Source organism: Egretta garzetta, unplaced genomic scaffold, assembly GCF_000687185.1.
Source record: "Egretta garzetta isolate BGI_Z169 unplaced genomic scaffold, ASM68718v1 scaffold88, whole genome shotgun sequence".
NCBI lineage: Eukaryota > Metazoa > Chordata > Aves > Pelecaniformes > Ardeidae > Egretta > Egretta garzetta.
In genome coordinates, this window is record NW_009260408.1 from 2,338,733 (window position 1) to 2,355,899 (window position 17,167).

General features: G+C 37.7%; 1 protein-coding gene across 1 annotated transcript in view; it reads left to right on the forward strand.

Moving 5' to 3' along the window:
* ANKS6 (ankyrin repeat and sterile alpha motif domain containing 6) overlaps window positions 1-15,549 on the forward strand; it is a 43,986-nt gene extending 28,437 nt beyond the window's left edge. The window contains exons 10-17 of the mRNA XM_035899013.1: window positions 1,296-1,461; window positions 2,144-2,313; window positions 6,120-6,309; window positions 7,295-7,411; window positions 9,291-9,358; window positions 10,627-10,743; window positions 11,683-11,779; window positions 15,470-15,549. Coding sequence (XP_035754906.1) covers window positions 1,296-1,461; window positions 2,144-2,313; window positions 6,120-6,309; window positions 7,295-7,411; window positions 9,291-9,358; window positions 10,627-10,743; window positions 11,683-11,779; window positions 15,470-15,519 — 975 coding nt within the window. The 3' untranslated portion in view covers window positions 15,520-15,549. The remainder of the gene's footprint in view (window positions 1-1,295; window positions 1,462-2,143; window positions 2,314-6,119; window positions 6,310-7,294; window positions 7,412-9,290; window positions 9,359-10,626; window positions 10,744-11,682; window positions 11,780-15,469) is intronic.
* The last annotated feature ends 1,618 nt before the right edge of the window (window positions 15,550-17,167 follow it).

Genomic DNA, 17,167 nt, shown 5'->3' on the forward strand with positions numbered 1-17,167 from the left:
TTGCCAGCCAGGTTAAACCACGACAATAAATTATATTTTCTATAGAAGGAACTTGCCTGATTCTACAGTGGGTTTAGTGAAAATACAAACCAAAAGGAAAATAGCTTGTTTGTCTTGAGACAGGAAGCAAAACAATCTCGACAACCTTTGCTTTCATAGTTAGTAAGAGAAAAAGGAGAAGTGCTTGTTCCCATGACTTTAGACTCTAGTAGCCAAGTGCAGAGAAGAGTTTATTTTACTAGTCCAAAACTGCATTTCATGTCAGTTCTAGAAATGGGACAATGAAGACATTTTAGGAGGAATTTTTTTTCTGTCTGCCATTTTTAAGTGAAAGCTTAATACCAGTAGAGGTGATTTAGGTGGAGTAAGGTGGAGTATTAGGAAGGAGGTGATAGATCACAGGAAGGTAAATGTTTATCATCCTAAAAAAGATGATTGTAATAACATAAGTGGATAATTGGCATCTGTGTATATATGTATGAGGAGCAAGGGAAGTAGGGGAGGACTGGCTGTTTATCATTCTGTGTGGAAAGAAGGGCTTTGCTAAGGGGACGGGGAGAAGGAGAGAAACCTAGTAAGTCAGAGTTGGAAGAAGTGATCTGAGCAACAGCATAAGAAACACGAAAAAGCTGAGCTGCAAGAGCCATTTGTCATATGGTTGGCAGTGGCCAGTGGTGTAAAAGCAAAAGAATTGGAGGAGGATGTGGATGTGGCTGAGGATTTGGCTAGTGTGTAGCTAGATCGTTAGTGCCTGAGTTAACAATAGTCAATAAAGTGGTGCAGGTAGATGTTTAGATTGAAGTTGAATGAAAATTCAACTGGAGGAGAGAAACTTTGTCATTTCTTGCAGCTTAGTAAGAAGCGGGGATATGATGGATGAGAAGTAAGTGGTAGCTGTTTTGTAAGATGGGAGAGACAAAACTAGGATTCTGCAGGAAAGAAGTTTTCACATGTCATAATTTTTTTTCCTCCCACTGCTCATGATATTGTGTATATCATATCTCAGGTGCATCATATACGCTCATTTTGTGTTGACCAAAGGGTAAGGAGAATTAATGCCTTTATTATGCTGTCATTTCTTTTGTTGAATATATATTTTCAATGTGTATATATATATATTTATATAAATATATATTCAGTGTATCTGTATATGTAAAATAAGATTTTCTGATATCCCTTTTGTTCTTCAGTGGAAGAAGATTCAAAATTTAGGATAAATAAGATAGCAGTTGAAGTTTGATCTTTGTTTTGCTCAGACAAGAAAGATGAAAATTATTTTTCTTTTTGTTTTCCAGACATCTGTTAGCAAAGGTACTAGACCAGTCAAATTACCAACATTTGCAAGAAGACCTGCATCTCCTTCAAATTCCAATAACTTCAACCATTCTCCCCATTCTTCTGGTGGATCCAATAACATTGCAGGAATTAACAGGCACGGAGGAGAACTGCATAACAGATCAGGTACCATGCTGCTTTTATTTTGAATAAGGAAGTCATTTGTATCTGGTTCAGCTAAAAAATTAGCACTTGTGATGATGGTAGAAGATATTAAACCTTTTCTGAGGGCTCCTACTGCTGTATAAGCAAAACTTCTATAAATTTTGTTGGAACAGGATTGGAGTTTGGACACCTACACAAGGGAACCAAAGCCTCACATCTGTTACAGAAGTCTCATAGGTTAGCGCCCGTCTCCGACAAAAACGTTGATTTTATTGAGTCCACCTGCAATGGATCGGATGGATGTTTGTTCGGTGTGACATACGTTTCATACAGCTGTCTCTTACCCACGTTGCTTTTTGTTTAAAATCTGTTTTCAATTAAAAACAAAGCTGCAAGCATTGTATGTGGCAGTTGTAAAGACAATATGGTGAAGAAGCTCATGAAACGTATATCCAAGAGTGTGAAAGTCAGCTCTGTGTGTGTGTGTGTGTAGACAAGGCTGGCTTCTGTCTTCTCCTGTGGTTGATTTTTGTTCCATTTCCTGAAGGCTGCCAAGCAGGTCTGAACCTTACAATTCTCTCTCTTATTTCACCCAGTCAGTTTTTAAAAGAAAGTGAGTGGTGGAGAGAGGTGAATTGAGAATTAACAAGTATTTTAAAATGACAGTTTCCTTGACTCTGATTTTATTTTATTTTTTTCTTAGGTGGCAGTGCAGATAATGTTTTGTCTCAGATTGCAGCTCAAAGAAGAAAAGCAGCGGGTTTACCTGAACAGAAACCCAGCCAACAGCATAGTCCAGTCCAGTCAACTCCTTCATCCACTCTGTCTGATTTGCAGTGTGCTCAAATTGTTGGCAACGGACATATTGTAAAGGTACAGAGAAATGTAAATTTTTGTACTTCCAAATTGACTAATTTTAGTAGCTCGTGTCTCAATCATGGATGGTTGATAAATACAACTGCATGACATTGCACAGCCTAAAGTGAGTGAACACCAGTTACAGTAGTGGAAACTTTTCAGCTTCACAAAACTTTCTTTTAATTACAGTTCTACAAAAGATCAGACCTAATAATAAAACATGATTTTGCTTTATTATTAATTTCACTCTTTTTTAAAAACAGTAAATGTAATACTTGATCTTAGGGTAGATCTGCACTGTTATTTTAGTTTCTCATTATTTCTTTCTGTGGCCCTGATGGAGTCCAGTGTTTTATTGATGGGCTTTAGTCTGAAGTAGTACAGCTAGTTTCCCTCCAAAGGTACAACCTGAATGCAGAACATGAGATAATTTGTACCAGGATCTGCAGACCACAAAAATAAGCATGCACCCAGTCTGCTCCACAAGGTGTTATTTTTAAACATTAAGTTGTCATCACCAAAGTCAGGTTTTGCTCCTGAGTGCAGGCTGTGTTATGTGCGCTGACTTAACTATCACTTTCCTGGAATAGCTTTACCCTCGTGACCTGCCCATTTTTGTGCATGTACTTTGAAGTTAACAACTGCTTTGTACAAAATTTTTAAGGATTAAGATTTTAAATCTTCAAAATCTGCAGAGACACAAGTTAGAAAGCAGCATCATAACAGAAGATGTGATACACTACTGTGAAATGTATGGGTTTATTCACACAGGGAAATGTTACATTTCAGAGAACAAGAGAAAGAAAGCACATAATTTGGGGTTTTAGTTCTAACGTCTGGTATTCTGAAAATGTTAGAATACATGACTAAGAGCAAGATTTCTCAACTTTTTGCTTCTGTAGTCTCCAAACAGCTCATTTTTCTTTGTTTTCTTTGCATCTTTTCGTGAGATTCTTCTTGAAGTTTTGCCTGAATAAACAAAAATAGCCAGAGTGTAAAATTATTATGTTTACTTTCTCATTCTGTGATGTCTTATGTGGCAACAGTAAGCAATATGTATATTTAATCAGTAAATACCAATGATAAATGAAGTTACAAAGCTGTTCAGTGATTTAATTAAAATTGCTGGAGGACAAAAATCAGAAAAAGAAACATGTGCAAATACCAATGCCAAAAGAGTTTCCATGAGTAGTCACTTTGTCTCTGATCTATCAGTCCTGATTCTGAAGGGACTACTGGTTGCTTTTCAAAGATGAGATTGGGAGCTAAAATTTATAACTCTGCTGGACCCCCAAAAGCTATGGACTCATGCTGATTCTTTGGCACATGATAATCTTTCCTCCCTTTCTATCCCATGTAACTGCTCCCTGGGTTATAAATGATCTGTCTCTCTCTTTCCTGTAGACAAAGCCACTTTATTATCGTGTTCCCTCATTAAAGTCTGTTCTACTGAACAGCTACCAAATGCTTTTTTCTTTCAGAGGTGGTCTGACCAATATATTTCTAATTACACTCTCAGCAGTTCCTCTGAGCTTGTTTTTATCTTGGAAATAATTTCAGAAGAGCTGCTTGTGTGCTCCATAAAAACTTATTTTTCTCCAGTTACGTTAGTTAGCCTATTAAGAGATAGATAATACCTGTGCCTGTGAGCTTGGGCTGCAGATCTTGGGGCCTGTTGTTACAGTGAAGAAGTTTTAACTATTACTCCCACTCACAGTGGAAAACATTAGGGAATAAAGAAGTTGTGAGGTGCAACACCCTGTAGATCATCATCTGGGTAGGCAGTTCCTCATACTGTTGAAAAGATTTTTGAATAGAAGTGATGCCAGTATGTTGGAAAGGCAACAGCTCTTTCAGTGCTCTTTGCTTAGATGTCTAGATGAATTTCAGTCTCTCCACCACTAACAAAACATGTAATCAGTGTGGATCTCACTATAGATGTTCACATATCACATGTCTGAGGTGGTTTTTGGGACATCAGTGTCTGTTGGCAGTACACAATCGCATATGGATCAACACTGGCTGCAAAAGCTTAAACAGCCTACTTTGTTGTAACCAAAGACATAAATGCTGAAAATTTAATGTTGATATCCGTTGTGGAAATGCTTGTGCTCTCCCATTAGGAGCACGCTGTCTAAACTTGGAAATAGCTGATCTAAAAATGCAGTGATGTTATGCTGATGAGTTTTGCAAAAATTATCCATGAGGGGCGGGATTGTACAAGCCTTAAAGAAAGGAAAGGAAAAAATGAATAACAATTTACAGGATGATGTAATTTAAATAAATGCAGTCAGAGCGCTAGAGAGGGAAGACCATTCTGAAACACAAATGGACAATAACAGAATACAGGGAAATTTGGAACAAAAATTTGAAATGAGTCCATTATGCTCTTCAGAGACCTCTCAAATTTGTATCATGCTACGTTACTTCTAGTCAATTCAATGTAGGTCTAAGGAGGGAGTACTTTCTGGCATAGGATTGCATAATGGAAGAATGTTACCACTCAAATAAGTTTCCTCTTTTAAATCTGAATCTCCTTCATTAACTAGAAAATACTTAACAAATATCTTAAAGGTGGATGTCATGAGGATGGAGCCAGACTCTTCTCAGTGGTGCCCAGCGACAGGACAAGGGGCAATGGGCACAAACTGAAGCATAAGAGGTTTCAGTTGAACATGAGGAAGAACTTCTTTACTTTGAGGGTGACAGAGCACTGGAACAGGCTGCCCAGGGGGGTTGTGGAGTCTCCTCTTCTGGAGATATTCAAAACCTGCTTGGACGATGTCCTGTGCAACCTGCTCTAGGTGATCCTGCTTTAGCAGGGGGGTTGGACTAGATGATCTCCCGAAGTCCCTTCCAACCCTTGCCATTCTGTGATTCTGTGAAAAGTTACATTCGTGCCATAGCACAGAAGCAAAATTGTAGAGAGGCAAGAACTACTGTCATTCTCCCTTCTTGCCTGATTACCCAGCTCAACCTTTTTCTTATGTTTTTCTTGTAGCAGCCTGACTGACAAAAGCTATTTTAAGTTAAACTCTGAATTCATGAATCCAGGAGAAAATCACCTAAGACTTCTTTTTAGGTCATACAATGCAAACATCGAAATGTGTGAAGTGATACCTAGATTGAGGAATTTAGGAGATGAGGTACATTAACTTGTTTTGGAAAAGAATGATGTACATACATATATATTCTTATTCCTCATTTTAATTTGTCTATTTTCCTGTTTTTCATGCCTCCAAATGTATTAAAGATTTGCAAAATCTTTAATAAATTTGAATAATTTGACTCAGGTAATAACAAGTTTAAGGGTTGACTGGAAAGTTTAATTCCAGTGCAGCAAGGGGTTTAAATGCACCCAAAACTTGGTTCATGCTTGCTACATGTTTCTAGTTAACCCAGCATGAAGTGCTACTTTAAATTAACATCTGATATGCTTTGAAAAGCTTTAATTGAGGCTTTATTTATTTCGTTAAGTCTCTGAATGAAAAAGACCTGTTTTCAAAGTAATTTCAGCTTTTATAAAAATAATAATTGTTGTGATTATATATAGTACTGCTTTATAGGAAATCATGTTCTTATTCCAAAATTACAGCCTTAATACATGTATTTTTCTGGATGAATTTGAGGGGACAGACTCTCACCTGGGATAAATCAGTATTGCTCCAGTTGTTTCAATATGAATGAAGCAGAAGCTTCTAATTGTGACAACATGCTCTGCAGAAGTGATATACAATTTAAGTAATATTGAAGCATTGTAAACACTTTTTTTTCTTTTTTTTTTTTTTTTTTAACTGAAATGATTGTATTATTAACTACAGCAAAAACTGGAGATGAACAAAAGACCTCCATCTGGGACTTCATCTACGTCTAAAAGCACATCACCAACTCTCACACCTTCCCCATCACCCTCCCCGTCTCCTAAGGTTCACAACACAGAGTCCTCTCTCTCTTCTTCTCACAGACAGGCCAAGAGCAATGGTTCCAGCAGTGGTACTATTACAGAAGATGGTGAGTAGGTCACTGTAATTAGAGGAGATTCATTCATCAAGAGCACAAAGTGTTTAAAACTGTAACTGTACTGGATTAGTGTGTATCTGCATGACAGTGAGAACTTCCTTCTTTCCAGAAAAGTTACAACACTTTATTTTAAAAAGTCATGTTACTGCATTGGAAAAAAGATATCAATTACTTTGTTTTCTTCTGTAAACATCTCAAAAAAAATGAAAAAAATAATATGACTCAGAATCTTCTAAATAAGAGATGGAGGTACCTTTTATCTGCTTTCTGCAAGAGGCACTTTGTACTGTTTTGGCATTTTCTTCTCAAAGTGTCTGTATTTTTTTGTTTGTTTGTTTGTTTTCATTTATGCTAACTTTGTTCATTGACACTGTACTTCCATTTGATACTAAAGAGAGGTGATATTTGACCCACTTTCTGTGCTCTTATCATGGCTTAGCTGTAACATATTGTACTGACTGCTGGAGAAGATCCTTTCACATTTTAGTTAGTGCCATTTTAAAATGATGGCTTGATAACATAACAGTTGTTGGTTTAGAAATACATGAAGGGAAGTGAACTTGCTCTTGGATAACATGGGGAATTCCCCAAACTCTCAGCTGTTCTGATCTCACCTGGTGAAGCCGAGCTTGGTGACTGCACCACTAGTGCCATGATGCAGTGAGTTTCCTCTGTAGCAGAGGGATAGGTTGTAAGAAGCCAAAGTAGGTCTATGTTCATTGTGCTGGTAAGCTTTCGTAGTTAAGTGGCCATTTAATTCAAGGGCTTCTCTTAGTGTGGTTTGATTCAGCAGCAACAGTACAAATGCTCATAGGCCCTCCAGTAATAAGAAGAGTAAGTACAGAAGGCCTGCAATGTTAACTTTTCTTTTTCTTTCAAGTAAACGTAAATGAATTAGAAAATTGATTTGCATTGAATATTACTGGGGAGGAACAGTAGGCAGCAGGGTTCAGAGGTGTGCATGGTTTCTTTTTAGGCAACCACTTGGTGGACCATCAGCAGCTTGTCCCTGTTTTGAGAACCAGTGATGTAGAGAATCATGAAAGACAAAACCATGTGAGAGTAAAAGGAGGCTCTGAAAACTTGGAGAAAGGTAATCTTATTACAACTACAGAGTAATACAAAAGAGGTGCTAAATAGGAGCAATGCAGCAGAAGTCCTAAGAGCACTGAGAACCTTTGCTTTCTCCAAGGTTGTAGGTAAGGAGACAAGGTAGAGCAAAAGAAGGACTTAGTGAAAAAGTGAAGGAGAAACAGTATGTTATGCAAGAGTTGTAAAACTGAGTGGTTTCAGGTTTTGTTCAAACTTAATGTATAATACAGGAACTGGAGGAAAAAGAAAAAGACAATGTGAAAGGCCTACAGCTGAAAGCATTGTCTCTGTGCGTGAAAAGTGTTAGATGTTATAGTTGTTTATGACAGCAAGGCTCTGGGCTCAGAAACCCTGAAAGTTTCTTCCCATATCACAACCTATAATTTAAGCACACCAGTGTGATGAAAAATGAGGCGGCTAACTAACAACCTAAAAGGAAAAAAAAGGTTAATAATACATCTAAGGACTTCTAATGAAACTTTTATTTTCTTTCTGTAAAATGGTATTTTTCATCAAGCTGCATGGAGAAGTTCTCGTGCTATGTTTTTAAAGCTGGCTACCTTTTCCCATGGATTAACCTCAGTTAGGGTACGAAAGCTTTTAGCCTGAAACCATGCCAACCTTTACAAATCATGTTAGGCATACCAAATTAATTGTCCTTGGGGTAAAAAAACCAAAACTCTAGCAGAAAATAAGACTCAGTGAGATCTTTTCACTGCAGTTTTCTGCGGGCTCTTGTATGTAAAGGAGGCCTCGAGAAGGGTGCATACAAAAGTGTGTCCATCTCAAGATACTTGATGTCTTTTAAGAAGCTTAGAGAGTGAGATTCTCTTTCACTTTTCTACTGATGATGAAAAAAAAGGTACAGTCAAAAGACAAGAGAAATAAATAAAAGCAAAGTATATTTGGGAATAGAATAGTGATGTTTTTATGTTGAAAGTGAGTTTATATGGGGAATCTTAAATATAGTTGTGTAATGTAATCATTCACATTCTTCATTTTGACTTTGACTCTGTTTAACTGACCACTTTGGTACTTCTGGGGAAAAAAAATCAGTCACTTGTGACAGCAAAGCAATAAAAATAGACAGAATCCTTAGTTGGGAGAGGTAGCGTGTAGTTAAGAGAGGTAATGCCAGGTTATTCTAAAATTGCACTTACCCTTTTAAAGTGGTTAATCACATTTTAAATGTGAAGGAAGAGTCACTATCAGGTCCTCCAACTTTTAATTTCCTTAGACTTTGAGAGGAAACCCAATATTCAGTACTGTTAGCCTTGAAAGGTAAGCTTATGAAAACTTAAATTCAGCCCAGGTTTCATCTTAGCTGGACTTAGCTATCTGTCTTCAAGATGCCTGGATGTTGAGCACCTAAGGAGAAGAGGTTCAGATATACCCTTGTTGTATCAGTGTTTTGAATGAGCAACTGAGTGGTTGCTTGCTCTACACTTGGTCTACACTTTGCCTTCCTGGATCATGACTTGGAAATAAGCCCTTTCAGTTCATTGCCAGCTTGAGGAATTTTGCTGTCTAACCTGCATGATCCGGGTGAGCCAGCTGGGGCCAAGCACCTGCGTTTTAGGCATTGAAGTGCCTAAGTTGCCCTTAATGGTTTGTTTTTTTAAGATCTTAAGAAGAAAGGCAATACAACAGAAACCTAGCAAGGTAAGACTAGATGGAATCACAGTATATGGAGTAGGTGAGAAACAATAAGCCAATATTTTAATTTCTGATGCAGAGTACATGTGATAGTGGTTTTTTTTATCGTATATCACTGTGGAATATATGTTTTAATGTATAATTCAGCAGTTAACAATGCAGAGATCACTAAAATCTTCCCTGATCAATGGGGGATCTTTTTGTTTTCTTTTCTGTTATTACAGATGAACTGACTGGCATTCTTAAAAAACTGTCACTTGAGAAATACCAGCCTATTTTTGAGGAACAAGAGGTATGTCTTTTTAAAAAGTTTTATTTTTTACTGTTTTAGAAAAAGTAGGGTGTGAAACCATTTCTGGTTGCACAGAGGACCTTGAAACATGGACCGAGTGGTATTCGTGACATTCTCCAGGATACTGTAAATATCAGTGCTTCTTACACTGAACCTACAGTTCTGATATAGATAGGTCCTTCAGATTTTTTTTTCCCCCTCCCTGTTTACACTCTGCTTTTTCTATATATGTCTATATCCAGTATGGCTAAACAGTTAATAGGACGTACTGTATCATCCCCGGAATCACATCTGGAACCTTACGTGCAGATGGAGAACAGCAGGGTGTGAGTCACCAGGATGCCTGCTTTCTCTTCTTTATCTGCTATAAGCCATAGGAGAATTAAATTGGGGAACCTAAGCATCATTGTAGATGAGGCCTGTGATGGTGACTTGCCTGAAGGATGCAATGAAAGGAAACATTGCTGAAAATGAGTAAAATTAATTCATTGCAATGTTTAAGACGGTATCAGATGTGAACAGTAATTGTGTGTTTGTCCAAAAGCAGAGGGTAGTGAATGGACATACAATAAATTGACATTGCTGCAGAGCTCAGGATTCAGCACCACAAACACAGATTGTTTAGCTGCATCACAATATACTGAGCTTATTATTGTTTGCCTACATGATAGGGAAGGGAGCATCTTGTAGAAATGAATATGCTCTGTGTGTGAAGGTTATATTAATATGAAATGTTTCATATGTTTGTTCTTATCACAGCCTTATGGATGTGTTGATATAATAAAAAACTGATACATGAACAAAACCTAGGTTTTCCTCACGAGAGACTGAAAAAGTCCATACAATATTCTAAAATTCCAAAAATACCTGGGGTAGGGGGAGGGGGAAGAAAAGAAAAGAGAAATTTTGGGCTTATTCAACTACCTGCTACTGTAAGTAGATGAACTTCTGTGGAGAGTATGCCTTTTGTATTGATGGAGCTTGTCTTAAAAAAAGGGAAAAAAAAAAGAAAAATCTATTAATATTTTATATTTTAAATATACTATCATAATTAATTAAGTTATTAACAGCAGATTTAGAACCTGACAGCAGAGTGGTAAAGTGGGTACCATTTGGTGCTGGTTAATTCATGAAGAATTTTTTGCGTGCGCAATATTTACAGTTATATACAATTAAAAAAACCCCAAACACTTTTAACCTGTAATAGTGAATCTTTGCCTAGGTAAATTTGTCTTTTTTTTTTTTTTTTTTTTTTTTTTCATATGCAGGTGGATATGGAAGCCTTTCTTACACTTACTGATGGTGATCTGAAAGAGCTGGGTATTAAAACTGATGGATCAAGGCAGCAAATTTTGGCAGCTATTTCTGAACTGAACGCAGGAAAGGTACATTTTGAAGTACTATACTTAGCAAATTAATTCAAGGTTTGCTTATATTTTTAATTCAGCATACGTTTCAAAATTTAGTTGCGGATGTTAGAAAAGCCAAATGAATGTTTTCCAAACGAAATATTTAATGTTTTTGATTAGTGAAAAATATCTTCCTTTGTGGTACTCCCTATTCTCTTTCATGACTTTTTCCTAGTTCAGTGACCGTATAGTTCTTTTACAGAGTATTGGAAATTGTATCAGAAGTGACTGTAACATAAACGTTGGCAATATCGCAGTTACTGAATATTGATTTCAGTGATGCTAAAAAGAATCATCTGGCCACTATAGTCGAGCTAGAGAATATAATGTAAAAGGAAAGGTCTCCACTGTTTTGCCTAACAGTGTTTGATTTCTCTGTGATTAGGTCAATAGCACTTCTCTCATTCCTTACACTTTTATTGCCTTTTAATTTTATATTGACATAAACAAATTTGCTAAGAATGGACTACAGTAAGCAACCTTCTTGTAAGAGGGATTATGGACTAGAGCATCTCTTTAACTAGTCCTGCTGACACTTCTCAGATGCTTTTTCAGTTTTGAGGTCCATTCTCTCTCTGGTACTGGAAGATCAGGTAAATAAAGCATAAAGATAGTTTCCCCAAGTTAAGCAGCAAGTGATGAGGCAAAAATTAGGGGAGGTGGATGATGCTGCATGCTATAAAGCTATAAAGAAAATGATGAAAATGTTTCTATTGTTGTCTGGTAGTTCAAGGATATGATTACTACAAGGTTTTCTACATATCCGGGAGGTAAAGATTTGTTACTATTCCTAATAGTGCACTATGACTCTCCGGGCATAGACACATATTTACAAACTTTTTGATGAACTCTTAATATTCTTTTTTTAAATAGAAATTTAAGAATACCTTATTTTCATTTGTTGTGCTTTTACAGGGACGAGAGAGACAGATTTTACAAGAAACTATACACAACTTCCACTCCTCCTTTGAGAGTAGTGTGAGTAACACACGACCTCCAGGTCATTCCCAGTGTAAGTAGCACCTGAAATTAATTGAAAAATTAATGGATACTTTTAATTAATACTGGTTAGAAGACAGAATGTGACAAACGAGCCGGTTAACTGCTTTCTGGGTTAATGATTGATGCGTGTCTGGGTCTGTTGCTGAGACCGTAGAGAAGATTTCAAGGTAAAAAGGTAGATATCTGTCAGATTTTTATACACACTTCAGTACTATCTGAAATAGGTATACGACTTCTGTTACTCATTACTAAACACAGAAAATGGATGTAAGCATAGCAAACTATAGTATACAGTATACTGTGTATAATGTCTATATAGCAGCAGTGGGAGGTGCATTTCTGTATGATACATAATTTACTTTTGCATACTCTTTATAGGAGATAGTTTTCTTTAGTGTCATCAAGTAGATTAAGTATATTCAAGGCTTACAATTTGGTACACTGGCTTAGATACCTATGTTAATTATGGCAGTGCAAAATCAATTGCTGGTTTGTTGTATCCTCGGCTAGGACAACATAAATAATTCGGTGGTTACTGGACCCATAAGCCATTAGGTTTGGGGGCACCATAATTCTTGTCCCTATTCTGAATAGGCAAACAGTACTTGCATGGAGAGTGTTGCCTCCATCTTTTTTTTTTTTTTTAATGGAGATGAATTGATGACCTTTAGAAAATTCTGCCAAAATTAATTACAAGAGTGAACGTTAAGGGGTTTTTTGACACTTTGGTAGTTTTCAAGGGAAAAAATTATGGCTTGGAAAATTGCCAATGCATGCTACCCATCCTGTGCTTGATAAGAGAAACTACTAGGAAGATACTGCTTCTTTGTAACCCAATGAACTGTGTCAAACAAACACAGAATTAGCTTGCTGCTTCACCATTTAAATTTAGAGCAGATGACCAGCCCGTGGAGGCATGAGGCAAGATGACTGCTCTGAGGAACAAAATGTTCCTCCTTGGTCTGGACTCCAACTTCAGTGAAACAGCAGGTGGCAGCATGAAGTCCAGATTTCTGAGGAAATTGGATTTAAGAAATTATATCACCCCAGGAAATGTTTGTGTTTGTAGTTTGAGGTAACCTTTTTGCTTACATGATTCTGGTAAAAAAGAAAATCAGACTTTTTGAATACCTAATTGCCAGGACTAATTGTTTAGGAATTGGTTTTGGTTTTTTTCTTAATGTAAAGGTTGTCAAGATTGATGCAGTTATCAAATGGATAATTAAGGGGTTGAACAGATCTGGCAGTGGTCTGCAGGTTAATTGAAAGAAATGACACCAGAGGAGAGCGAGCTGCATCTCAACACAGACTTGTCAAATCAGAAACAAAAAGCTGAAAAAAGTTCATGTGGATTCTGTGAAACTCTGTGGGGAAAAAAACAAAAGGAGCGAACCAACTGAAATTATTTCTTCCAGAGAAGTAGAAATAAAATCCGATATGCTAGTTATAATACATATGTAAGGAAGTGTTAAATTTTAGATCTGTGTTAAAAAATAGAAACAGTTCATGGAATTCCCTTGCCCAAGTCTGGGGCTTGTAACAGAATTTGCCATTTGATTTGACATGCAAGAGAGCATCCAAGGTTTATACTCTGATGGACTGTTGTGGTTTGACCTGAGTCAGCAGCCAAGCACCACACAGCCACTCGCTCACACCCCCACCCCCTCCAGTGGGATGGGGGAGAGAATCCATGGGGTGAAATGGAAAAAAACACGTGGGTTGAGATAAGAACAGTTTAATGATTGAAATAAAATAATAATAGTAATGAAAAGGAAAACAACAAAAAGAGAAAGAAAACCCAGGAAAAAGCAAGTGATGCAACCGCTCACCATCCGCCAACCGATGCCCCGCTGGTCCCCAAGCAGCGATTGTTGCCTCCTGGCCAAATCCCCACAGTTTATATACTGAGCATGACGTCATATGTCCTGGAAGAGCCCTGTGGCCAGTTGGGGTCAGCTGTCCTGGCTGTGCCCCCTCCCAGCTTCTTGTGCACCTGGCAGAGCAGGGGAAGCTGAAAAAGTCCTTGACTGGTATGTCGCAGATGGAGTGAGAGGGAGGCAAAAATAATGTGGTTTATTGGTGTAAAACAGTGAGGTAACAAAGTTCAGTGGTAACTGTGACAATAGTTTGAGATTCGATGGCAAGGTACACTTTGTTATTTACTGCACAGAGGACAGGGTCAGACAAAACTGTCAGGGGGACCCTCCCGTTGAGTCATGAGGTTCAGAAAAGATCCCCTTGCTTTCTAAACTCCCTCAGAGAGGAGTCTAGGTGCGGCTGGATCCAATCCTAGTCCCAGACTTGGTCAACGGTTTATGTCTAAAGGATTATACATGCGCAATTAATCCTTTATGTCACTTAGCTAAGATTTCCAAGGTAGCATGCTGTTAGTCACTTACTGAGAATCTGTCGTGGTAAGGAATCTCTCAACTTCGAGGAGTAACCTTGAGAGGCGTCCCTGCTCAAGGGGAGATCCTGGCGTGCAGCCCAGCCAATGGGTGCATCCTTCACGACCAGACACATCTATCAGATGCATCTATCACCACAGCCACAGGTAGTTATCACTTGAAAGAGGTCAAAGGAGGGGGGGTCAGAGACCAGGGGGGGGAGCACACCATCACATGGTGTAAGCACTGCTCAGCAACAACTAAAACATCAGGGTGTTACCAACATTCTTCTAGTACTAAACCCAAAACATAGCACTATGCCAGCTACTGGGAAGAAAATTAACTCTATCCCAGCCCAAACCAGGACAAGGACACAATCTTCTTTTTCTCTTAGGGCATTTCTTAACCTCATTATGAAAAAAAAAAAAATTAACAAAGATTTGTTGGAGGTGAAGCTAACTGGCAGTTAGCTTAGTTTACCTTCTAATATCAAGTTTATTGAAATGCTTGAAACAAAAAGATGAGCCTCATTGCTGGGTGTAGATATCCAGCTGCTCTCACCCACCTAAATAGAACACTAATCTTAGGTGGGAAGAAAAGAGAACACCCCAACATCTAGAAGGGGCACTGAACAAAGGGAGGATTTAGATATCAAAAGAATAAACTGAATATTCTCCAGATACATGTTAAATGAAGAGTAACTATGCTTATGATGAAAAAAGAATATAATGCCATTCAATCTATAATTCTTTGTGGAAATTCTGGTCTTCCAGTTTCTCTTTACATATGATAGTATGGTGTGTATTGATACGTGCTTACACATATGTATCTGCTGATACATATATAGGTATTTTAAAAGATGTGACAGAATAAAGTAGAAGAGAGAGGGGAGTAATTTTTATATTTACTTTCTACTTTAAGATTCAGAGTCAAAAATAGCAAATGGAAATTATGCAGAGGAGAGAGATACAGAGATTGGACAGTAAGAAGTAGAAATGCGAGCAAAACCAATATAAACTTGCAAATAAAAATCATACAGGATTCAGGTAGTCACTTGCTGGGAAGGTACACATTGAGAAAATAGAGATACTGGAAAGGTTTGTGGCAGTAGATGACCTTTTCACGTATGACTTTGACTTTCCATACCTTCTGTGTACAGGTGAGGGCTTAAGATAAGTAAAATTAATTACAGGGTCGATATGAGAATGATATTGGGAATGTTGCCAGTAATTGTGGAATTACTCTGTCTTCTTTAAAGATGTGACTCTTGCTGGTTGGCAGTTTTTCAGGTTTTTTTTTTTTTTCTTTTACAGCACCTGGCTGCTCTGTAAAACCACAAGAAGCTGTTTCTCCTAAAAGGTAGCTACTGGAAAAAGAAGATTTTTTTTCTTATGGTGAAGTTTGGCATCTGGCTGAGTAAATCCAAGCATACAAATGAAAATTGGAAAAGTTAGTCCTAGCTACACCTGTATAGGACTTCTGCAGTCATGTGCTTAAAATTCAAGTCCCACAAAGAATCAAAGAAAGCAATAGAGAGATTGCTTTTATAGTTCAGCCTAAGCATTGAATTGTTCAAGGTGTCAGTGGTCTGGGTTTGAGAAGAACAAAGTCAGAAGAGCAGGAAGAATGAATGACCACGTAAGAAGATTCAAGTTTTCATTCTACTCTTGCCCATCAATGAAGAACCCATAGGAAGTCTACACGGGCACAGTCAAGAACAACAAAAGCATGGAAGAAGGCATGAAAACCACCATGAATTATGAGAGCTTCTACATGGAGAAATACATAAACTGAATATGCCTCTATTGACTAGATACAGATAAAGGAGTCCAAATTGAAAATGTAATGGTGTCATGAGAAGGAATATAAAGGAAAAGTAATGCTGCATTCTTCATTAACCAAAACACACTTTATCTATTCAATATTAAGAGGTTAGAACAGCAGTAAAAGTAAATATGAAATACCTATTTGTAAAAATAGCACTTTATTTAAGGAAATGCATAATCTGTCACCAATATTTAAAATAGTGTTAAAGTATTTTATATTGTTGATCATTTGTTTTGAGAATAAAACCACGTAACTGATACTGGCTGGGTTTTTTTGAACAGTAACACTAGCAGGTCCTTAAAATACATTTTTATAACTTGACTTTTGTAATAATTTTGAAAGGACTAGTTACAGTCATTATGAGTGGAAATAATTTTCAGCTTAGTAAATAGAAATTTTTGTTGAGGAATTAAAATACAAGTAATCAGAAGCCTCTGACACTATATTTATCTCTCTGAAGACTCACAAATATGTAATTTTACCACTGTCTGAATTCAGGGCGAGTCCAGGAATACTAATGCAGGTAAGGGAAAGAAGATCTTGGAGCTCCAATGCAGAGGAGCAATCTCAAGTAGTTACTTCTGTACAGAACTAAAGATTTTACATTTCTCCACCCTCCTCACTGTACTGGTTTTAGTGGAGTTTAGCAAAAACAGGGATAGAATTGGGTGTAGTGACTGACAGAGGTAACGGTGCCAGTGAAAACGGCGATGCCCCTGCCATCCCTCAGGTACCTCTGGGTGTGCCAGCTGGTTCTGTGATGGCTTCATTGGTTTGGCCATCTGAGGCACTGCTCCAAGTTGCTGACAGCAAACAGCAGAGCAGCTGAGCTGTGCCACATTATGCAGCTCTGCCATATCGGAGCTGACCTTGGGCACAGGTAGCTAAATCCCTAGGAGGAAGAGGAGGTTACTGGGAGGGGGAGTATTGCAGAAAAAAGATGGTTATGAGCTTATTGGGGCAATCGGAGCCTCTTAGTACCCTGAGGTTCTTGGCGGTCATGCCATTAACATTTCAGATGTTAATAGTGCAGCCACGTGCAAAATAATTTTTGTTCCATTTTTCTTTTTCAGTGCACGTATGTCAACAAACATACAACGCTATGAACATGTAGCATGGTATTTTGTATTTCCAACACGTCTTGCGCCCAAGAAAATCACTATGTATGCGGAATTGTGCTTCAG